This window comes from Anabrus simplex, chromosome 7 (genome assembly GCF_040414725.1).
Source record: "Anabrus simplex isolate iqAnaSimp1 chromosome 7, ASM4041472v1, whole genome shotgun sequence".
Taxonomy (NCBI): domain Eukaryota; kingdom Metazoa; phylum Arthropoda; class Insecta; order Orthoptera; family Tettigoniidae; genus Anabrus; species Anabrus simplex.
In genome coordinates this window covers 60,233,060-60,259,070 of record NC_090271.1, presented here as the reverse complement: position 1 = coordinate 60,259,070, position 26,011 = coordinate 60,233,060, and the positions used below count along the sequence as shown (strand labels likewise).

At 41.2% G+C, this 26,011-nt stretch overlaps 1 protein-coding gene across 2 annotated transcripts in view; it reads right to left on the bottom strand.

Annotated features, from left to right (window-relative positions):
* Positions 1-26,011, bottom strand: part of LOC136877242 (facilitated trehalose transporter Tret1) — a 137,446-nt gene that overhangs the window by 19,939 nt on the left and 91,496 nt on the right. For both annotated transcript variants that reach the window (XM_067151101.2, XM_067151102.2), the window contains exon 3: positions 2,366-2,742. In XM_067151101.2, the coding sequence (XP_067007202.2) occupies positions 2,366-2,742 (377 nt within the window). The remainder of the gene's footprint in view (positions 1-2,365; positions 2,743-26,011) is intronic.

The window sequence follows — 26,011 nt, the reverse complement described above, 5'->3', positions numbered from 1 at the left end:
CCATGTAAACCTTGGAATATAAAAGGGTCATATACACGGTGGCATATCACAAACATCATACGTCTAAGGTTAAATCATGCACTTACCCCCCCCCCAGTATAAATATCGTTTACGTATTACTAACCTCCCCCACTATATGTGTGGCACTCCATGATGGCGACAGTAATCACTTATTATTTCAATGTTCTAAATATTCTTCCTCACGGCGTACATTTTTAAAAATACTGGTACATTTATTAATCCCCTTCCCAACTAGTGTCTCTTGTTTATTACTTGAGCCCACTCCTACCATAATTAATGTTGTAAATAAGTTTCTTGATGACTCTAAGTTACTTTTGTAAACAAGTGTAATTCTGTTTTCACAGACAACTTTACACGCCTACTTTCCATTGTCATATGTAACAGCATCCTTACTCCCTGGTCTCTACAATACGGTCAATAACGTGTGTATATTATTGTGAATTGTGTAGTGTGAATAAGTGCTTCTGTATTTCGTGTGAATTTATTCTGGATTCTTCCTTCCACAAATAATTAATGTTATACACTCGACTTGTGGCTGGGTGACATTTAAGAGAGCCCATTACCCCATCACGATGTAGAAGAAGAAGAAGAAGTCACATCCATTAGAAGCTTTAACACAGGCAAACATCTGAAAAGTGAGGGTAGGTGCAGAAAACGAAGTACAAGGATATCTAGCATGAACGAAGCACACGCGGAGGGGAAGGTACTTGGTTCCCAGCCTGCCCATACGTCTCACTGGCTCGACAATTGAAGGGAGAGGGGAATGAAGGGAGGAATCACATGGCTCACTCAAGAGAACAGGCGTAATGTGTATGTCACCTCATCGAGGGTCAAATTCTCCAGTTTCTTTGTAATTCTTGTGTGCGAAGTCTGGCTGAAATGTTAGCGGTCTCGACTATGACTTCATTATCAAATGGCATCGCGCTCAACCACTGTAAGAAAGAATGACCCATATTTTCATCAATATAGGCCCTGTTGAATACTACAAATACTACTACTACTAATAATAATAATAATAATAATTTTATGCAAAAAAACTAAAATAAAAATAACCTGGCATTAAGTAATTATGATTATCAGAGAAGCAGGGGCGTTTGGAAATCCTTTCCTATGAAATTATTGTCAGCGCTGATCAAACAATTAAATGCTATATATTGGGGTAGGATTACATCGTGCACACTTCATCGCAATTAAATTACAGTAAATTAATTGTTTTCCTTGATTAGGAAAAGCTAGTATAGCCAGAATGTTTAACCACAGAAACATCTTAATTAGGTCCCGAAAAAATTGTGCTGGGAGTGACCTCTGAGTGCGCAACGTCGCAAGCCACACCTCCTGGAAGACGAACAGATGTGACGTTGGCTTCGTTACTTCTCCTTCATCCTCAGGGTTGGCCAAACGTTACCTATTTCCTTTTCCACCCGGAATTCTTATGATCGGGATTGCACAATCCGCTGTCATCATGCAGACTGCGGCGAGAATGAAACTCTTGGTTATATGTTAGGATACTGCTGCAAAGGAGAATTGCTCAGGAACACCCGCCATCACAGAGTGAGAGCAACCTTAGTCGCTACACTGAGAGATGGGAAGTGGAGAGTTTATGAAGAAACACTTTATCTCCTCCATAGGTTTTACAGAAGAGAAGATATTGTTTCCATCCACAAGCAGACTTGAACAGCTGTTATTCTTGACCCAGCCATCCGGTTCGAAAGAGACTTATCCCAGGCTAAGGAAGTTGACAAGGAAAAGAGCATTTATAAACTATGCATCCCATATCTGAATGAGAAAACTGGTCTGTGATGGATCTGCTATTTGGAAGCTGAGGCAGTGTATCTAAGCATACGTCGGATATCCTTAAAAAGCTTGGAATCCAGCACACGACTTTGGAAAAACCTGTAGTATATTTTAAAAGATTCAGTGACAATCTTAAATCATCATTTATACTACTCTTAAATGATGATCGTATAGTGTTTCCTTTGTGTACAATTATCGAGATCGATAGCTGCAGTCGCTTAACTGCGGCCAGTATCCAGTATTCGGGAGACAGTGGGTTCAAACCTGTACCTTAATTAAAGCCACGGCCACTTCCTTCCCATTCCTAGCCCCTCACTGTCCCATCGTCGCCATGAGACCTATCAGTGTCATTGCGACGTAAAGTAACTTGTAAGAAAACTTTCTGTACAATTTTAATATTTTCGGTTATCGTCACCTAAATTGTAGAAATTCAGAATCCTTCTGGTCTTTCACGCTTTGTGAACTGGAGTCTTTTGAAATATATGGATGCAGTATATTGCCAGCTGAGTTCGTACCAAAAAGCAAAAGCATGTTAGAAGAAGGCATATACCTGTAGAAGTGCTCCTAGCGCACCTCGCACATGATCTTCTGCAATCTCGGCCACGTAGATTGGAATAGACAAGCAGACTCCTCCAAGCGCCATGCCAGCCAGGAAGCGGGCTACGTAGATCCAGGGGAGGGAGGAGACACTCAGGAGAAGAACGTACGACAGGATGAAGGGTAGCGCTAGGCTAGCTACAGCCACCTTGCGTCCTACCGTTTGGACCAGCAGTCCCGAGGGCGGTGCCCCGACCATGGCACCCAGCGCTAGCAACGACACTATCCACGAACCTTCCTCCTTGCTGATCCCTAGGCTGTGTTCCAGCATAGGTACTGCAGCTGACGGCCATCCGAGCGTAGTTCCTCCTGCGAAGGCGCCCATCGTGGCTGCAAAACAAAATATTACTTGAAGATGGTGGTGTTTATCATCCAAAACGTTCCTTTGACAATCATGAAAGTATTCCCAGATTCCAAGTTACATCAGATAGTTTCCCTGTTTAAGTGTTCAGAAACAAAGGGACGAAGCTCGTATCAAGTTACTCTAGTATATTAAATTAAATAACGTACATTTCCGTGGCTCATTATCATTTACTAAATAAACCAGGAAAACCAGCAGATGGCCCCTCGACCTACCGCCCTATTGCACTACTGAGTGTCTGCTACAAATTGTTGGAACGCCTCATCCTCATCCGAATCCAGGAAATAATAAATGACATAACACCAACATACTAGGCGGGTTTCAGAACCGAACGAAGCTGCTGTGAACAAGTATTAGCATTAACATCATAAACTGAGGCAGGATCCCAGAAGAATCTAAAGACATCTGTCGCTTTTGTTGACCTGACAGGGGCATATGGCTGGATGGACTACTATTCAAAATTGAAAATCACACACGCTGCTGAAAACTTACAGCCCTTCTGAAGAACATACTGACAAATCGTTACTTCAAGGTCATCATAGGGCAAAAGACAAGCAAGTCTTTTACAGTAAAAAATGAACTACCTCAAGGGTCTGTATTAGCCCCACTACTTTTCAACTTGTACACCAGTGACATGCCTGACACCATCAGCAAGAAAATCTGATATGCTGATGACTTAGCCATCGCTGTACAAACTGTCAGATTAGAAGAAGGGGGAAAGCATTATCTCCAAAGACTTGGAAACCTTGAATGCATACTACTCGAAATGGCACTTCGCCCGAATCCGGCTAAGACAGAAGTATGCTCATTCCATCTGTGTAACCAAATAGCTCACTAAAAGCTCAACGTTGTGTTCTGCCAACAAAGAATTAAACATAATTTCAACACCAAGTACCTTGGCATCACCCTAAACCGTTCTTTAACATACAAAAAACACCTGGAAAATACACGTCAGAAACTTAAGTCAAGAAACAACAGCATGAAGAAACTAGCTGGTTCGACATGGGGAGCTGATGCATCCACACTACGCACTACTGCCCTTACCATGGTTTATCCAGTGGCTGAATATTGTGCCCCGGTGTGGCAACGTAGCGCTCGTACTAGGAAGATCGACGTCCATTTAAACGAATGTATGAGAACCATAACAGGCACACTAAAATCCACCCCAATCCCGCGGCTACATACTATTAGTAATATACCACCTCCGGAACTGAGACGACAGGAAGCAAATATAAGCGAGTGGAAAAAGTTACACTATCCTGATCATCCACAGAATCTCCCAATCCATGAGGTCCTTACTGACCTACCTCCTTCTCGTCTTAAATTAAGGAACCCAATATGGCATGACATACCTGGCTTCAATATCCAGGAAAAATGGCGTCAAATCTGGAGCTCTGCATGTGTGAAACACCAAGTGATCCAAGACCCCACAACTGGACTCCCAGGATTTTACCTGAAGAGACACCTAAGGTCTAAACTCAACTACTTCAGAACAGGCCACGCTAGATGTAATGCCATCCTACATAAGTGGGGACTTCGAGAATCCCCTGCCTGTGATTGCGGAGCCTCTTTCCAGTCAGTGCATCACATTATTGAGGAGTGCCCTCTGAGGAAGTATGGTAGACCAGCCCAAGATGCCATCAGTGCTACACCGCCCTTCTTAGAATGTCTACAGCAACTTGACATTGATTTGTAAATGTGAACGCTACCAACATTCTTGTCCTGGTATATAATGCACATTTTCTTTTTCTTTTGTATACTTGCCATACGATAAATAAATAATTTACTAAATAGGTATTATTATTTCCCGACTAAAGTCTCTTATACATGTTAGCAAGTCTTTAACAAAAGGCCGAGCTTTCAGTCAAGTTCCATTGGCTTTTATCGGCGCAAGGAATGTAAAAGACTGCTCCTTGCAGTAAGCATAGAAATGCTTTAAGGAACATGGAAGTCGGTTGAGTGAATCACTACCACATTATCCACGGCCCCCGCTAACTGGACTCGAGGATTGTCGCGCTGTGCTGTGGTGGTTGGGAGGGAAGTTACTGACTCACCGCTCTCTGTCGACACTCCCTAGCGTGCGTCGCGCTGTGGTGTGGTGGTTGGGAGGGAAGTTACTGACTCCCCGCCCTCTGCCGACAGTCCCTAGTGTGCGTCGCGCTGTGCTGTGGTGGTTGGGAGGGAAGTTACTGACTCACCGCTCTCTGTCGACACTCCCTAGCGTGCGTCGCGCTGTGGTGTGGTGGTTGGGAGGGAAGTTACTGACTCCCCGCCCTCTGCCGACAGTCCCTAGTGTGCGTCGCGCTGTGGTGTGGTGGTTGGGAGGGAAGTTACTGACTCCCCGCCCTCTGCCGACAGTCCCTAGTGTGCGTCGCGCTGTGCTGTGGTGGTTGGGAGGGAAGTTACTGACTCCCCGCCCTCTGCCGACAGTCCCTAGTGTGCGTCGCGCTGTGGTGTGGTGGTTGGGAGGAAAGTTACTGACTCCCCGCCCTCTGCCGACAGTCCCTAGTGTACGTCGTGCTGTGCCACGCTGGTGTTACCTATGCATTTCTAGAACAGTAGCGCAGCCAGGATCGGCGGCGGCCGATGGGCGGCGGCGGGGAAGGGGGGAGGTAATAGCTACAGAATGCTGATAGAACATAATGAAGGAGCGTGTGTGGTGCGCGCATGCGTGACTTGTCTATATAAGGACACTGATACAAGTGAATTACCGTATGTTGATATTCAGATTGCAGTACAGTACAAAATCTTACATTAAAATAAAGAACAATAACAATACGATCAAAGTAAACAGTTTTACAGCGAATTATATGTTCAGTTTAAAATCTAAAATCCAATTTTTAAGGCTCCTTGGAAAATAATTCAACAGATCTCTTGGTTTTACTATTATGTCGTTGGGCTGAGTGGTTCAGACGGTTGAGGCGCTGGCCTTCTGACCCCAAGTTGGCAGGTTCGATCCTGACCCAGCCCGGTGGTATTTGAAGGTGTTAAAATACGTCAGCCTCGTGTAGGTAGATTTACTGGCACGTAAAAGGACTCCTGCGGGACTAAATTCCGGCACATTGGCTTCTTCGAAAACCGTAAAAATGTAGTTGGTGGGACGTAAGGCCAATAACATTAACATTATTATTACATTTATGTCTTTGAATGTTTGTCTTGTTTATAGTCAGTTTATTTTTATTTTATTTTTGTAAAAATTCCATGGGGGAGCTTCTGACACCCCCGTAACCCACACCTGACTACGCCCCTGTTCTAGAGTACAGGTCTCCATGTATTTGACAACTTGAAGCCGTCTTCCCAGTTATAGACTACTATGCTCGACTTGTAAGGGAAGTCACAGAGATAGAGCTGTGCCCAAATAACTTCAACAGAGAAGACGGCTTCAAGTTATCAAATACATGAAGACCTGCACTCTAGAAATACATACGTAACACCACCATGACACAGGGTGACGCAGTCCAGAAACTGTCGGCAGAGGGCGGTGACAAAGTAACTTCCCTCCCAAACTCCAGAGCACAGCGCGACGATCCCTGAGTTCAGTCTGTGGGGAGCAATGGATAATATGGTCGTGGCTTCCACGTACCTTGAAGAATTCCTATGCTTGCTGTCAGAACCAGGCCTTCACATGCTTTGCCCTAATAAAAGCCAATGACACTTCACTGAAAGCTCGGCTTTTTATTATAAATTTGCTTACATATATAAGTGGCTTTAATTCAGAAATAACAATATGTATGTCTTATGACGACGATGGGATAGGGAACGGTTAGGACTGGGAAGGAAGTGGCTGAAGCAATAACGTACATCCCCAGTATTCGCTTCGTGTTAACATGGGAAACACGGAAAACCATCTCCGGGGCAGCCGGCAGTGGGATTCGAACCCAATGCAAGCTCCAAACTGTGTCCGGTAGTCTGTTGCCATGCCGACAGATTGTGCCTACGTGCAAAACTCGATAAACCAGAACCTAGCACATTGACAGTTACAAAATGGTTGTTATTGAAAGAGAAGTGCCACGGGGAGATCCGTTTAGTGATCCGCCTTCTGTGCGTAAATCCACGGAAACGTGTCAACACCCACAAGATTGTGTCAGTATACCAGGAGAAAGTGATGTTTCACTAACAAGTACGGAAGTGGAAGCGTGAATATGCAGATACTCGAACGACTGTTGTGATGTTTGGGACATCACTGCATGTATTAAATTATTGAACTGTATAATTAATTAATGAGTGTTATATATTTAATCACTGGTAGGTCATTTTAAAATTATTATGTGTTTATATATAGGGTTTTAATCATCCATTTCACATCATCATTTCATTTCTTTGCATCGCAGCTATAACGTATTCTGAACGAACAACTTATTGTCTAAAGTATTTCAACATCATTCGTATTAATAGCTTGCAGTAAATTTTTCAGTAGCTGTAGTGAGGTGACCAGAGTCAGCAGGCTAATTTCAGCCCATTACCAGGAAATGTACGTCATCAAGCTTACGAGAGACCGTGCCCCTTCCACACTATGAAGAGACAGTTGGAAACTTATTAACGCCTACTTTTCGAAGTTCACTACCTGACGCTTCGTTTCCGTGGGAAAGTTCAACCTATGTGAATGGACGTAATGAAGAAACATGATGGATTCACAGCAATATATAGGAGAAGGGATAAGACATCAAATCTTACTGGACCATGTGCTATGGCTGATGGGGGGGAAACTTTTGAACCTATATACTTCGACGACAAGGGCTGGAGAGGCATTTGGGGGAGACTCTCACTCTGACACTCTTGGAAGGACACTCTTAAAACGATTCTACGTCTGCACATCGGAGAAGATCTTAATTTGGTTTCTTCGCATCTGAGTAGCGTACTACTCAAAAGCTACTCTCATTGGGACCTGTTATCTCAATGACGAGAGGTAAAGTCAACGGGAGACCGGTTTTGACTGGTATAAGGCAGGAGAGCTTTTGTTATGAATTTATTTACGCTACTATCCGTAATACGGAAGAATACAAGTGTATTCTCTCCATGAACATAACCCATTATGACTTTATGTAAGGAGTACAGTAGGAAGTGCTAAAAGCAGGAAAGTCATGGTACAACTAGTGTATTATGCACAAGGCAGAAGTAGGACTGGAACTCACAACTTGAGATTACGCCGCCTGTACGAGAGATCCATCAATCATCAGCTACTACATAGATCGTATCCAGATAAGGGTCTACAAATGGTGAACTAATGGCATAAATTACTGCAAGTCTACGCGTTACAATTCATGTTCTTTGAGTTTATTTCATTCAATTTCTCTTTTGCTTCCGTAAGTTCAGATTCCGTTAATACGCTGTTACGTCACGTTTTTATCCTAATAAATAGTTGTTTTAATCTGTATTTTCTGAAAGTATTATTAATGATCCTTAACTTCCAAGTTAGTGTACTTAATGATTAGTGTCCCGTCAGCCTACCCCTGGAGTTTTTAGAGTCTCATTACGTGTTATTATTATTATTAATTATCAACTATCGTTTCCAAGCCATAAGCTTGCAGGCTGGCGCCCATGGGATGTTGTTTATTGAGAAACAATGATATTTATTTATAATAATATTAAGGCGACCTGCCACGTCATAATTTTGTCACACATCTGTGGGCAGAGTGGGTACGTCACATATTGTCGCCGCAAGTGTGGGGCTCGTAAACCATTAAGTACTGGTAAGGAACGGCTAGAATCAATATTTTGAAGGTAACTGTTGTGTATTCAAAGTACATTTTTCGTGTGTGTTTGATTGTGGGGGTAGCATGGCTGAGCAAGAGGAGAAAGACATGACGCTGCGTAGTGGGCACGTGTTGAAGGGTAGTACTTTAAGTTATTCTTAGGAAGAGGCAGATAAATGTGTAGAGGAGGAAACTGATAATAGGAGCGAAGATAGCGAAGGAAAAAGGAGTAGGAATGACGAAGTTACGTTAGATTCAGACGATAGTATGATGGGGGGCGAGGCGGAGGTTAGCGCTAACAATGAGAGTAATAATACTCAGTTACTTGAAATAATGCAGTTAATGCTAAGTAAGATAGAGGATAGTAAATCTGAAATAAAAAAATGAAATCGAAAAAAATAAATCTGAAATAAAAAGGAATTGGGACAAATTAAAACAGATGTGAAACAAACTAAATCAGAAATTAGAAATGAAGTAGAACAAACTAAACGACAATTAAGTAAGGCATTGAATGAACACAAGGTCGAAGCTAATAAAATGATGGACAAACACAGCAAACAGTTACAAGAATTATTTAAAGAAAATGAAAGATTGAACACGCAGATAGAGGAACAGAAAGAGACAACTAAGCAAACCAAACGAGAGGTAGAAAATAAATTTGTAGAGCAGAGGAATGAGTTGGTGGGTTTAATGGCGAAGAAAGCATCAACACCAGAAAGGAGTTAGAGACACAGGTGGCAGGTATTAACCATAAGGTTGAGGTCCAAAAGGAAGAAATAAAGGAATTTAAAGATCACGTACAAAACAATATCGATACGGTTAAGTGTATGATTTAAGACAACGCCAGGGAACAAAGAGAAAAGTTTGTGATAGTAGAAGGCAATACAGTGGAGATTAAGACGTTGAAAGAAAAACAGAATACAGTACTGAATGAAAGTGAAAGAAGAGATGAAGATGTAGATAACCGCATAGCGATGGCAGAAGCACGCATACGACGAGAAGTAATAGAAAGACAAGGTAACACTGAGAGGCAAAGTCATGGACGGATTTACAGTTAGGAAATCGAATTACCGAAGTTCAATGGGAAACAAACTAAACCACTAGAATTTCTTAAGATAGTAGAAAAACGGTTTGGGAAACGGATTGAGGAGGGATTTATGGACTGGGAAGAGGGGATCGACATTATTGATCATGCTTTCGTGGGAGAGACGAGTTCCTGGTTTTCAGTGTATACAAGCAACATGAAAAGTCTGAAGGAACTTAAGACGAACTCTACAGACAAATACTGGAACGAACACGTTCAAAGCCGTGAAAGAGAAAGGGTAGTATTTAGGAAGTTCAAACATAATGAAGGCGTCTCTATGACTGAGTATTTCCTGTCACATGTTATGATTTGCCAGAATTTAGATGGAATCACGGCTGATTCAGATGTAGTCAGATTACTGGTACGACATTTTTCGGACAGGGTACGTGAAGCAGCGTGCATGCAAAGTATTAAAACTATCAAGGAAATGGAGCAGTTGTTATGGAGTTTTGATGCACTAGGAAACATTTGGCATAGAACAGGAAACTCACATAATTTTGTTCCTCATAGTGAACCAAGGGACAATAGGAGACAGCAAAACTACGAGAATCGTAATCAGTTTCAGCCAAGGAATAACGGTAGGGGTGGAGGACCTGAAAATAGAACGAGAATTGCCCAACATGTCAGAGGACAAGTTACTAACGAGTCAAGTGTAGGCACATGGTCGCAAACTTTAAACTAAATGCAGGCTCTAATGAAGGGTCAGAATTCCAGCCTTACGAGGAAGTAATTAGAAATTGTGTTATGAAACTATTGCCATCTGACCTAGATGTTAAGGAAGATCTTATGTGTGAACCAGATCATAATTATTTAGATTCGGGTGATGAAGTGGTTAATCCTGTGGTTCAATTAGAAGTTTGGGGGGCGTATGTTAATGCGTTAATTGATACAGGAAGACAGAAATCATGTATTAGCTCAGAATGGTATGACTCTTTAGTTAAACAGGGTATTATGATGGAAGAGATGCCTGTTAAGTCAACATTCATTATTGTAGCCGTTGGTAAAAAGTCGAAACAAATCTGCAAGCAAGTCGCGGTGCCGATTACTATAGAGGGTTTAATTTCAATACAGGTATGTTTGGTTATTCCTCACCTGGTATTTGATCTCATCTTGGGATGTGAGTGGTTGACTTTGAAATCGGCTCAGTTAGATTACAAAGAAGCAATGGTAAATATCAAGGTAGTTAGAGTACGAGGTAGGGATCACGCGCAGGTCTCCCCACCGCGCTTGGCCGTCGATGACGTCAACGTGAACCCTCAACGCCTTGTCTTCTGCATGAGGTAGGCTAATACACAGCTGTAAGCTATTCTGTTTTAGCCACAAGCTAGAGATAAGAGCACTTCATTAATATTTTAACATCACCTCACAAAAGGCATTCCACTTCACTATTACAGTAGAGTAATAATAGGAAATCAAATACAGTGTGAATCCAGCAGCGTTTCCGAAGTATGTCGATCAGTATAAAAGGTTGTAACAGTGCTAAGAGTGTTATTGCAGTGGAATGGCTATTCCATATGTTCATGTTCTCAACACCGATGATAACAATAACAAGGGGCTCTAATTGATACAGACTCGAACATTGAAGCTTGATGCTTGATGACTGCAAGAAATACGTCCGTTGTTATAAGCAATCTTGGGAATCTATATACACTGCCAACAACACAACCAGTAAATGTTAGGAAACTGTCCACAAAACAAACAGTACAGTAAATGTTCTCCTCCAAGTACAAGGAATTGGTAAATTCCACGTTAACATTAGATAGGACATATAAATTAATGAGCCTGTATAATCACATTGTTAGCACTGGTTTCATATACAGCATAATAAACTGCCTTTCATAAAAAATAACAAGTATGTTATACACAGAATAACGCTGATATTAAAAAAAAAGATAATCAAACAGATTTATCCATAGCATCAGTGGAATTTCTTTGCTTTTCTTCCTTCTTCACCGGTATTGTAATAACTGAAACCATGTCTCTTGAATGTCTTATTTTTGTTTAAGGCGTCCATTCGAATAAAAGGACGGCTTCTTACAAAGCAACTTGCAAGCTCATAAATTTCGGGGAATTTCTTCTTCAGGATATCCGTAAGGTTTGTGATGATTTTAGAACCCTCTTTCAGTTCTTTCCCGCGGAGAAATTGAAACTAACGGGCTCGATAGCTGCAGTCGCTTAAGTGTGGCCAGTATCCAGTATTCGGGAGATAGTGGGTTCGAACCTCACTGTCGGCAGCCCTGAAGATTTTTTTCCTTTGTTTCCCATTTTCACACCAAGCAAATGCCGGAGCTGTACCTTAATTAAGGTCACGGACGCTTCCTTCCCACTCCTATCCCTTTCCTGGAGACCTATCTGTGTCGGTGCGACGTAAAGCAGCTTGGCAAAAAAATAAAAGGAACTCTTTTTGAAATCTAATTTCCATCTCTTGTAGTTTGACCTGTTTTCTGTCCGTAATTTTATTGCTCTGTATATCGAGGTTCTTCTTCTTTACCCTAAGAGCTACAATATAGCCAGTGAAGTTTTCAAGCAGCTCATCACGATCCTTGGTTTCGCGACTGTCCTCGAGCTGTTTTACTAGCTCTTCACGGGCTTTAACGAACCCTAGCTCATCCTCCAGTAAAGAATAAGATGTTGTGGGCTCAACGCTGGCCTTGGCACACGATATCCGAGTTTTGATCGAGTTCGTCAGTAGCATGTAACACATTTGGGCGTAATGTTTCATAATCGTCCGGAGAACAGATGGAATTTCTTATCGCCTCGCAAGCATTGAGGCTGAGAAGCAGTGATCTCACCTTCCGCGTCACAGCTGTCGGAGGAGGATGGTCATAAAGTCTTCCGAACCCTCGAAGCTGAGAAAGATAGCTTTCGATAATGACTTGATTAATTCTGTCACCATTTATTTAGGCCAGTGGCTTTAGAGAATACATGAAAGTGTATGTTTCGTTCCTTCGCATGCCTGCTATGATTTGTGCAGCCTGCAATGGCATGACAAAGCATACTTAAAAGTGTACACTATTACTGCTTTTTACGTTTTATCACATAAAATAAACACACGCGGTTTCTTATACACCACAGATATGCTACTATCGTGTATTATTAGCACCTAGCTTCTGCGTGTTCAGCGATTATTATTCGAACTACCTCTACCTCATTCAGAGCAGATTCAACGCGAGGGTCCTGCGTGACGTCACAACTATGTTTTGCTACTGCGCACTTCTCTCGTGATCCCTACCTTGTATTCTACGTACCTTGGGTAAATATGAAGTGGACATATAAGTATGTCAAACTCGAACTGAAAAAATGAAATTCAGAAGAAAACGAATGTTTGTGCTATGTGGAGTGTTATTGAGGTTTCTAGATATGAGGAGGAACCCAGTGAGGGTTTTAATTTATGCCAGTTGTGGTTGAAAGAGGATCAGAAGGATGCCTTATTTGAAGCTGCGAGTAACAGTAAATTAGAGGAAATCCAGAGGGACGAATTGTTGGCAGTGTTATGTGAACACGCTGAGATTTTTTCTAAGAAACACGGTAGAACACATGTTTATAAAAATTCTTTTTCAATGCTGGATTACAGTCCTTTCAGTGGGCCACGCTATACAATACCACACAAATATGCCAAGGCAGTTGACGATCAGATACAAGCGATGTTAGCCGACGGGATTATTGAAGTGTCAAATAGCCAGTATTTAAATTCTTTAATCGTTGTGCCTAAGAGTGATGGAAGTGTTAGACTTTGTATTGACGCGAGAGATATGAGTAGACGTATTTGTGCTGACCAGTTAAATCGCAGACAATCGAAGAGTTAATTCAGGGTTTTCAGGGTAAAAAATGGTTTTCATCTGTTAATTTAAGAAGTAGTTTTTGGCAGATTCCTTTGAGAGTAGAGGACAGGCCTCTGACAGCATTTAGTCATAAGTACAGCTTGTATCAGTTTCAGCGCATTCTCTACGGGACGAAGACTAGTTCTGCAGCTTTAATTAGAGCATTAAATATTGCATTAGGTGATGATACAGGAGATTTCGCCATGGTTTATATTGATGACCTGGTCATTTCTTCTAGGACCTTTGAAGAGCACTTGTATCACTTACAGAAGGTGTTTACTAAGTTTGAGCGTGCTGGTTTTACTTTGAAGTTAGAAAAGTGTGTTTTTGGTAGACAGGAGGTAACATTTCTGGGACACCGTGTACCTGCGATAGGGGTTACGCCTGAGAGTACAAGGATTGAGAAGATATTGAGTACCAGTACACCTAGAAATATCAAGGAATTAAGGTCGTATATTGAGGTATGCAATTTCATTAGACGCTTTGTACTAAGATTTGGAAACTTACTTGAGCCGTTTAGAGACTTGTTAAAATCCGGCAGTAAGTGGAGATTGACAGAAGGTCACCACAAAGCTTTTAATGATTTAAAAGAAGGTTTCAGGCAAGCTGTTGTTCTTAAGTACCCCGTGGAAATAAGAAATATATGTTACTCACTGACTTATCTCACTATGGTCTGGCTGGAGTATTATGTCAAGAGGATGACAACGGAGACTTAGGAATTGTGTCATTAGCGTCAAGAGGTTTAAGCGGGCCTGAGAAACGCTATTCCATTACCGAGCTTGAATTCCTAGCTATTGTGTATTCTATAAGTAAATTTAGAATGTATGTTTTAGGTGTAAAATTTGAGATTAGGACTGATCACCATGCTTTGTCATTTATACCTACATGTAAGCTATCGTCCAATAGGGTGGGTAGGTGGATACTGGACTTACAGGAGTACGATTTTTCTGTAGTGCATATAAAAGGAAAAGACAATGTCCTTGCTGATCTGTTGTCCAGAGATCAGAAATTGTGTGATGAAGGAATTTTCCTGAAAACACAGGAAGGCAATTTAATTTGTGCATGCCTTATTAAGGACAATAAGCCTGCTCTAAACAGATTACGCAACCTGTTGGTGGAACAATCTGTGGACGAAGAATGTAGGGAACCTTTGTCTGTACTTCAGGCAGGTGAGCAGGTTACTGTGACTCGCGGTAGACACGTTTTTAAATTGTTAGATGGATTTCTAGCTATAAAATGTAGCGAAAACAAATGGGCTATTTGTGTACCCAAATCGCTACGTGTGGAGTTAATTTGGTTCATCCACAGGGAATTAGGACATTATGGTGCTAATAAAGTCCTGTTTGAAATCCAAAAGAATTTTATCTGGGAAAAGATGGGAAGAGAAATCAGAAAAGTTCTTGCCACTTGTGATCCATGTCAGCGAAGTAAATTTTCGAACCGTTATTTAGAGGGACCTCGTCAGGCAGTAATTGCAGAAAAACCTGGTGACTTGGTGTGTATCGACCTTTTCGGACAAAGGCAATACGGTTTTCAATATATTTTTGTTTTGATAGACGCTTTTTCGAAATTGGTCAGATTATACCCTATGAAGAAAGCAACAGGAAAATCCTGTAGTCGCATAATCCAACAAAAGTACATCCCTGAATTAGGTACTCATCAGAGAATATTATCAGACAGTGGACCACAATTTACATCGAAGAAGTGGAAAGCCGTAATTAGTGAATTATGTATTACTCAAGTCCATTCGTCCATCAGAAATCCTCAGGGGAACATGTGTGAACGGGTGATGAAAGAAGTTGCGCGCAAGTCATTAGTGCACGAGAAGCATTCCGCTTGGGTAGCGCAATTATTCCTTATTGTGACATGGATCAATGCTGTACAGCACGAGAGCACTAGACTGACACCTTTGCAAGTTCATTTTGGTACTAAGCCACAAAATGAATTGGTGAGAGTATTGGGTATTACCAAGATGCCACAGCGTAATGCTGAATTTTATATAAGATTGGCCAGAGAAAAACTAGTAAAATCTGGCAACCTTCTAGAAGCAGCACAAACGCAAGGTACTGGATGAATTTGAGGTAGGCGACCTTGTTCTTTTGAGAGTTCCCATGATGTCTAATTGTGAAGATAAAGTCACAAAAAAGTTTTTCCTTTTATATCAAAAACCTTATCGTATACATAAGAAACTAGGACCTTGTGCTTATAAATTATCTGACGGCGATTGCATTTTACTGGGATCGTACAACATTAGAAGTTCACGTTAATATAATACGAGTCCGGTGGATTTTCCGTAGAGTTGGAATATAGGTTAGTAGGCCAGGACACTGTTATCTCTTATATAATGAACTTGTCGCAGCGAGGAGTGACTGCTTTCTGGAAGATGGAGTTTCCCAAGTTTTGTATTGCTGTCTACAGGATGTGTGTGTATACGATTGACACGAGTTCATTACAAAGGTTACGTCTGTTCTCTTTATGTAATGCCATGTATGGGTAATCTAGTATTTGATTTAAATATAACGAGGATCATTAATATTGCAGAGTAAGATTTGTAAATTCCCCGTAGACTATATGAAGTCATCCTAAAGACTTGCAATAATTTTACCAGAGGCTAAAACCACGTGAACGTGTTAGCGTGTGCGAAGTGATATTCATACAGCAAGAACGTACAAAACACTTGAAAGACTAATACGATATATTTTGTTTGTATTAAGTTTATACAGATATAAATTGAATTGTCAAGTGTTGCATACACTGGATTCGTAAGGTCAGCAAGAGATGATGAACATTTGAGAAAGTGAGACATCAGAAACTCGCTAAGTTATAATAGAAAATTTTGAAGTGTTAAATATTATTTGTTATAATTAAGTTGTACGTTCATTCATCAAGATGTAATTTTGTAAAATATTGTTATGTTGTATAATGAGTGAACGTAAAGCTACTTTTAAAACAAGTGAAACGTAAGCGGCAATGTGTAGGTGTGAGCCCTCAACGGAAGTGCCACTTGTTTCGGGCTCAGAGGGGCGAATGTGATGTTTGGGATATCACTGCATGTATTAAATTATTGAACTCTATAATTAATTGATAATCACTGGTAGGTCATTTTTAAATTATATATATATATATATATATATATATATATATATATATATATATATATATATATATATATACGGTTTTAATCATCCATTTCACATCATCTCATTTCTTTGTATCGCGGCTATAACGTATTCTGAACGAACAACTTATTGTATAAAGTATTTCAACATCATTCGTATTAATAGCTTGCAGTAAATTTTCCAATAGCCGTAGTGAGGTGACCAGAGTCAGCAGGCTAATTTCAGCCCATTACCAGGAAATGTACGTCATCAAGATTACGAGAGACCGTGTCCCTTCCATACTAAGAAGAGACAGTTAGAAACTTATTAACGCCTACTTTTAGAAGTTCGCTACCTGACGCTTCGTTTCCGCGGGAAAGTTCAACCTATGTGAATGGACGTAATGAAGCAACATGATGGATTCACAGCAATATATAGGAGAAGGGATAAGACATCAAATCTTACTGGACCATGTGATAAGGCTGATGGAGGGAGACTTTTGAACCTATATACTTCGACGACAAGGGCTGGAGAGGCACTTGGGGGAGACTCTCACTCAGACACTCTTGGAAGGACACTCTTACGACGATACTACGTCTGCACATCGGAGAATATCTTAACTTAGTTCACTTCGCATCGGAGTAGCGTAGTACTCAAAGCTACTCTCATTGGGACCTGTTATCTCAATGACGAGAGGTAAAGTCAACGGGAGACCGGTTTTGACAGGTATAGGGAAGGAGAGCTTTTGTTATGGATTTATTTACGCTACTATTCCGTAATACGGAAGAATACAAGTGTATTCTCTCCATGAACATAACCCATGGTGGTTTTGCTATTAAAATTAGGACTCATTACGACTTTATGTATGGAGTACAGTAGGAAGTGCTAAAGGCAAGTAAGTCATGGTACAACTAGTGTATTATGCACAATGCAGAAGTAGGACTGGAACCCACAACTTGAGATTACGCCGCCTGTACGAGAGATCCAACAATCATCAGCTACTACATAGATCGTATCCAGATAAGGGTCTACAAATGGTGAACTAATGGCATAAATTACTGCATGTCTACGCGTTACAATTCATGTTCTTAGAGTTTATTTCATTTAATTTTTCTTTTGCTTCCGTAAGTTCAGATTCCGTTAATACGCTGTTACGTCACGTTTTTCATCCTAATAAATAGTTGTTTTAATCTGTATTTTCTGAAAGTATTATCAATGATCCTTAACTTCCAAGTTAGTGTACGTATTGGTTAGTATGCCGTAACCCTACCCCTGGGAGTTTTTAGAGTCTCATTACGTGTTATTATTTTGATTATTATTATTATTATTATTACTATTATTATTATTATTAATTATCAACTATCGTTTTCAAGCCATAAGCTTGAAGGCTGGCGCTCATAGGATGTAGTTTATGGAGAAACAATGATATATTATTTATTTATATTAATATTAAGGTGGCCTGCCACGTCATAATTTTGTCACACATCTGTGGGCAAAGTGCGTACGTCACACTGTGAGAGACGAGAGGGAAGCGGGCGTCCATTAGCCTTACATGAAACGCATTAGTGAACGCCATTCTTGAACTGGAACGGGAAAACAGACATGATACACTGAATCATTCAGAGGTGGTTAACAAATTAAACACCATTTTCTATTGCCGGAGAAAACAGTCATTTTATTCCACGACAAGTGCTAGAACAACCTAGGAGAAAACTCCGGAATGATGCAGAAATTAAACTGTGTTCTTCATCTTGACATGTCTCTTCCTTTTCACCTTCAAACTTTAGGGAACTTACTCTATGATTTAACCTCACGTACAAGGCTATTAGAGCTATTCTACCTCCACCTACAAATCTAAATAGTATAATTTTCCAATGGAGGAGGTAATTGTCTTTTTAAGAGTAAAGCAATGAAACTATAAAGGGTAATATAGCGAGTGTGTTTAATCTTGTGGATAATTTCACGAGCAGGCGCATCTGAGAAGAAACGACGAATTGTGACATACTTGGTGTAATACAATCTACTGAATGAAATTTTTGTAATAATGCTATTGGCTTTACGTCCCACTAACTACATATTTACGGTTTTCTAAGAGGCCGAGGTGCCGGAATTTAGTTTCGCAGTTCTTTTACGTGCCAGTAAATCTACCGACACGAGGCTGACGTACAGAGCACCTTCAAATACCACCATTCTGAGCCAGGATCGAGCCTGTCAAGTTGGGGTCAGAAGGCCAGCACCTAAACCGTCTGAGCCACTCAGCCCGGCGATGAAATGTTTAATAACAATATTAATAAAATGAAAATAATATAGGTACTTCCGACCAGGTGGCCGGGTAGCACCGTACGTTTTACTAATAAGTGTCCCGCATTCACTAATGATGACTGGGATGCCTAATCATTGGTTTACAAAGGAGCGCTGCGTGCTGTATTTCGGATGTTAAACAAATAGCAGTCATTTTACTATAGACGTTATGTAACAGTAAATAAATACTAAGCGTTAGGCTACAGAATTGTGAATCATTTCGATAATATCCAAACAGGTGTATAACAGTGTCCCGCATGATTAATGGGATGTCTACAAGGGTATTGTTGCCTGCAGGCTGGTTACGTCAGAATGCGAAGGTATAACAACCGGACGGACACTCGCAACATATTTCTCAGCACGACCCATCTAATGCGCTCCCTTGCATTAGTAAGACTCGCTTTCAAAAACAAAAAAAAGTATTCGGTACAGCAGCACTAGAATTGCTATCAACATATCACAATGACTGGTGTGTTCAGGAACGATGAATACACCGACATAATTTTAATCTCTGAAGAATCTGGTTGGAATGCAGCCGAAACTCACAGGCTGTATGTGCAGGAGTTCCTAAATAGCCGCCTGCCTTACATACACGCAATTCGCCGAAGAGAGTTGCAATTAAGAGCTAATAGATCGTCCAAGTCACATTCCGTATACAAGCAACTCTTTGGTGGAGTCGGACGAATTGGCCGGGCGGTTAGGACCGCGTAACTGTGACCTTGCATCCGGGAGATAGGGGGTTCGAATCCCACTGTCAGCAGACCTGAAGATGGTTTTCTGCGGTTTCCTATTTTCACACAAGACAAATGCTGAGGCTGTACCTTAATTAAGGCCACAGCCGCCTCCTTCTAACTTCCAGGACTTTCCTCTCCCACCGTCGCCATAAGACCTGTCTGTGTCGGTGCGACGATAAAGCCAATAAAGTAAAAAGAAGTTATTTGGTGGAGTGGAATGTCTATACGTATATTAATTAATGAGTTATTAAACTCGATTTTCTGCATCTGGCGTGTTTACAAATGCATCCTCTTACAGAATGTGTGTAATTAAATGACTTCTATTTATTTCACATTCAAAATAGCAATTGTAGCGCTCTTTTGTAAACCAGCGATCAGGCATCCCGTTCATCGTCAGTGCATGCAGGGCACTTATACCTAGAAAGCACGGGGCTGGAGGCACACCCGGTATGTAATTGAACTACTTGCATACCAATGTGATAACATCGCTTCTGAAAACCTCTCTATAATTGGCGCCATAGTTGATTTATTCACTGCCTTGAAAATACTACTCGTTAGGTTACAAAATTGCGAATTACCTTTGATAATTTCGAAACAGTTGTCTATCTGATGCGATAATCTCATTGAGATAATATTTCAATGATTGGCTTAAATAGAGACGAATTGTAAATAGGATTGGTCAATATTTAATGAGTGGTATATCATGTAAACAGTCATACGTAACATAACGAGACCTCCAGATTTAATCGATGATTTTGCGAACAACGTAGTTGCGAGTAGAGTTATCCAGAGAAAATCTGGAGTTTGAGTTGTATTTATTGTCACTATTTAGTGAATAACTACAATATTTTGCACGGAAATATACTGTTGCAGTACGTATCTGTGCTACAGTAAAAATGAAATGACGAAATACTTCTAGTGCCGAGAGTGTCCGAGGATAATTTGGCTCGCCAGTTGCTGGTGTTTTGATTTGACGCCCATAGGGGACCTGCACGCTATGATGAGGATGAATTGATGATGAAGACGACACATACAGTACACCCAGCCCCCGTGCCAGTGCAATTAACCAATTATCGCCAAAATTCCGGACCCTGCCAGGAATCGAATCCGAGACCCCTGTGACCAAAGTACTCTAACTATTTAGCCACGGAGCCGGACTGTGCTGTAGTGATTACTGTGATTAGGCGCCACTCCTGGAGGATCGATTCCCGGCTCTGCAACGTCATTTGAAAACTGGAACAAGGGTTGGACCGGTCTCCACTCACCCTTGGGAGGTCAAATGAGTGGAGGGGATTCGATTCCCACCTCAACCATCCTCGAAGAGGTTTTCTGTACTTTCCCACTTCTCCTCCAGGCAAATTCTGGGATGGTATCTAACTTAAAGCCACAGCCGATTCCTTTTATCTTCCTTGCTAATGTCTTCCAGTCTCCCAATCCCCCACAAGGCCCCTGTTCAGCATAGCAGATTAAGCCGCCGGGATGAGGTACTGATCCTCGTCCTCAGTTGTATCACCAACCAAATATTTCACGTTCCAGGACACTGCGGTAGAGGTGGGATTCCTCACCGAGCCGTAGGAAAAGCCAACCCTGAGGGTAAACGGATTAAGTAAGAAAGAAGAATATTCTGTTATATTTTGCGTTTAAACTTCTTGAGCGGCAATCAACAAAAGTGTTTTCTGTCAGCTTCTTCAGAATGACACAGTTACCTAAATGTATTACCAAAGACAACTGAAGCGCGATATTACAGCAAATAAGTTATACATTTATTAAGATGTTTTAGAGCGCTATTGTGATCACTTTATATACAGGTGCGATAATTTGATATCGAACATGTTGTCGTGAAATACAACTGTTTATTGATTGAAGTTCCGAAGTTCTAATACCGGATTTGTCACTGGAGCCATGAGCTGAATAGTCAGTCTAAACATTATTTTAACATTTCCTCTGTGTGCCTTTCACTTATATGCAAATAAATGCGATTTGTGTTTTGTTTACAGTGGTGGTTTCATGATTGAATAGAGGGATTTATATTGCTTAATAATAATAATAATAATGTTGTTGGTTTTAAATTCAATAACTATATCCACTGTTCTTGGAGATGCCGAGGTGCCTGAAATTCATCCGGAAGGATTTATTTTGCGTGCCAGTACATCTACAGACATGAGGCTGGCGTATTTCAACGCTTTCAAATACCACTGACTGTGGTAGAAGCGAACTCACTAACATGGAGTGGGAAGGTCAGTGCTTTTCCGTCTGAGCAACACAGCCCAGTGCGTTTCCCCTTTCAGCCTCCGAGAGACTTGGGGCAGGCGACCTGCATGCTCATGAGGGTGGATCACTACTTACAATGAATTCTAATACTGAGACTGGTACACACACCCAACCGCCGAGCCATCGGAATTAACCAATCAAAGTTAAAATCCTCGACGCGGCTGAGAATGGATTTCGGGACCCATTGGGCCAAAAGCCAGCAGACTAACCATTTAGCCATACCATGAGCTTTTCGTGATGATGTGCTTTGTAACTGAGCCATGTGGCTAGAAAATGCTAAATCCTGGAAGATCCGATTACTGTGCATCTAATATCTACGAAACTAACATCTTTCTTTTCTGTCACAGTTTACTGAGGACCAATGAATGGATATCTACTGTGAGCCATGCAGGATCTACTGTCCTGAGAGAGAAATATTTTGGTTTCTATTCGATTATTGCCAGGAGTAGCGTCACTGCAGATAGCAGACCGGGTCTTGACGCAATCAGCGGACGACGTTATTCATGCAGATATTGTCAATGTCATGCTAGATCATGTGACGTCTATCACAGGCTCTCAGTTTATTTTCTAAATGAAAATCAGAGGATATGAGAGCTGTAGTAAAGTATAATCAGAGTTGGTGATAACTAGGGTCCGTATTCTTATGTAATCTTCTATTCTACTTGTAGACAACTGAAAGTATCGATCTGAAATGTTTATTATTATCGACAAATACATCGCAACTGGGCAATGGCCCTTACATTAGTGTGATAATAAAGTAGTTAAAATATAATTACTCAACAACAACAACAACACGAGTACAACAAGCAATTCCATGGAAGTAAACTAACACAAGGAATACTACGAGTAAATCCAGCATCACCATATACAAATTCACACGCAACTTAAGTGAAAAAATGAAATGGTGTATGGCTTTTATTGCCGGGAGTGTCCGAGGACATGTTCGGCTCGCCAGATGCAGGTCTTTTGAATTAACTCCCGTAGGCGACTGCGCGTCGTGATGAGGATAAAATGGTGATGAAGACGACACATAAACCCTGTCCCCATGCCAGCGAAATTAACCAATTATGGTTAAAATTCACGACCCTGCCGGGAATCGAACACGATACCCCTGTGACTAAAGGCCAGCACGCTAACCATTTAGCCGTAGAGCCCGGACCCAACTTAAGTATTTCCTGTACTTAACACTACGGCTTAGAATACTATAGGTTGAGCTTACTACTAGCTTAACGCTACAAGTTATAGTAAAGTAATTATAAAGCAAGATGTCCTGACTGACTGACTGACTGACTGACTGACTGACTGACTGACTGACTGACTGACTGACAATCAAAGCACAGCAAAACCTACTGGAGATAATTGCATGAAAATTTGAGGACATGTTCCTACCGTAGCTTAGATGCGCACTAAGAAAGGATTTTTAAAAAATTCTATTTCAAAGGGGTGAAAAGGGGTGAAATGTAATTTTATATTTTTGTTGAAATTCTCAGTTTCTGCGAAAAATATTGTACTTATATTCATTCGGATATTTATTTCCATATATCATAAATGTCCGCCTCTGTGGTGTAGTGGTTAGCGTGATTAGCTGCCACTCCCGGAGGCCAGGGTTCGATTCCGGCTCTGCCACGAAATTTGAAAAGTGGTACGAGGGCTGAAACGGGGTCCTCTCAGCTTCGGGAGGTCAACTGAGTAGAGGTGGGTTCGATTTCCACTTCAGCCATCCTTGAAGTGGTTGTCCGTGGTTTCCCACTTCTCCTCCAGGCAAATGCCGGGATGGTACCTAACTTAAGGTCACGGCCGCTTCCTTCCCTCTTCGTTGTCTATCCCTTCCAATATTCCCATCCCCCGCAAGGCCCCTGTTCACCATAGCAGGTGAGGCCGCCTGGGCGACGTACTGGTCATTCTCCCCAGTTGTATCCCCCGACCCAGAGTCTGAAGCTCCGGGACACTGTCCTTGAGGCGGTAGAGGCGGGATCCCTCGCTGAGTCCGAGGGAAAAACCAACCCTGGAGGGTAAACAGATTATGAAGAAGTAAAATAAATGGCGAATTTCATTACATATAGAATATATTTCAATTGCCGCAGTTGATTTTAAATTCCTTTATATTTGGGGTTTCTAACCTTTTGTCTGTAAAGTGCCTTAAGAGCATGTAAAACCACTAATCCTTTCTCAGTATCTGGGATGGCGAGGTGCCTTTCATTGGTCAGAGTTTCTAACAAACTCTGTGCAGTCTTGAAACAAAATCTAGCGTATTCATGCTCTGTATCTGTTTGCAAGATTATTAGTGGCGAGCAAGGAGAGCCCCCAGAAGATATTTCATCCAGCTAGTTTTATCTTTTAAAATATGCACCGGTGACTTCCTGCGATGTTTAACCGTCCTTCTCAGCCTACAAGAGAATTTTATCGCATCATCTCCGAAACTTTGACAATGGAAAACATGTAGAAGTACTTGGAAACACACTGTGCGGCAAGGTGATAACTACCGTACTATTTATGTGACTTAATAGGGGTTTAAAGACGGATTCTGTACTAACTTTAATAATAATAATATTATTGGCTTTACGTCCCACTACGGTTTTCGCAGACGCCGAGGTGCCGGAATTTAGTCCCGCAGGAGTTCTTTTACGTGCCAGTAAATATACCGACACGAGACACCTACTTGAGCACCTTCAAATACCACCGGGCTGAGCCAGGATCGTACCTGCCAAGTTGAGCCACTCAACTCGGCTTGTTTAAAAGAAGCCAAGAAAGCCTGTTCTATCCATCGGTTCGATCAGATTTAGCGTTCCTGAAAGCAACTTCAGCAAGATGCCGGGAGCCATCGCACAATTGTAGACTCCAATACGATTATAAAAATGCTAGAGGACGTCTTAAGAAAAGTTTGATAGGTTCCTCCAACGAAATCCATAGTGGAAAGAGATAGTAAAAGTAGCCAATGTGCTACAAGGTTGAGGTAGGTGAAGTTGACCTAAAACCAGATGAACTTGCTTCATTGAAGTATTGTCCCATCACTTCATGTGATGTTGAGAGATCCCTTCTCACAATACAGGAGCACTCTTCGTGACAACAGAACACCATTGTTATTTGAAAATATTGAAACTTTTAGTTGTAAATTCCTTCCTTAGTCGTTGAGTGTAATAATACATTTTTCATGGCTACTTGGTTGCCTATTTACGTGCGTATTTTTGCTATTTTAGTGCCTATATGCCTGTCTATTTTAACTGTTCTTAGCGGCTATAAACTCTGACTTCAGCTATCATAGTTAAGAGGACGCTGCAAGTATGCAAAAAGTGGCCCGTTTTTAAATGTTACACTGACCCTTGTGTTATTAATTATCAGTGACGCTATCACTTGACCATGTCAGGTGTCTGAAGATCAAAGACCTCCTCTGTCAGCCATGACCTGTCGTCTTTCCACATGACAGTCTAGCGCAGCTCTTACTACATAAAAAAAACTTGGTTACTGCTCCAGAACCTCTGGTTAAATTGACACAACTGGCATCTTGTTAAAACTATATTTATAAACAACTCTTCTAACCCGAGACGACAGGCAGAAACTCCAACTGAAGTGCTCTCTGACTAGCGCCAGAGAGCTCATAGTAAAAAGGAGTAAGCTGCAAAAAGATCGTAATATCCGCCGATGGAAAATACAGCCACAGGCCGTGTCACGTAACTTAGGTCCCCAAGGGAACAACCTAACTATTTTCTAACTGATTATTTTGTCACTGTTGGGTTGCATTCTGTGTCGCCAACCTTACAGTGCAGCAACTCTGCTTGCAAGTACCTTCGTCTCGCACGTTTGCATTATGTTGTCATTTCTTTTCGTGACTTGTGAGATGATATCGTACCGGCAACAGTTATATTGTCGCATTGTGAAAATTACTTGTGATACATTATTTGTGAGTGTTATTTATTTTATTTTAATTTTTTAGCCGACATAGGACTACTTTAGTCCGGTTTATGGAGCTTTTTCTTCTTTTTGTCAGCCCAATACTGTTTCATCCTTTTTCAACATAATTTTTATTCTGCTTCTGGAATCAACTCTTCCTATTCACTGCTGGTTGATTTTCGTCTGTAGTCTAGTGTGTTTATCTTTCAATATATTGAGTGTATTTGTTTTGTATTTGAAACCTTCTATTGTAGTACGTAACTCTCCCATATCTTGTTTAAGGGGGCACTACAGTGAAATTTAATGAATTTCGAGGAAAATATCAAAATTGGGTTTAGAACTCTAAAA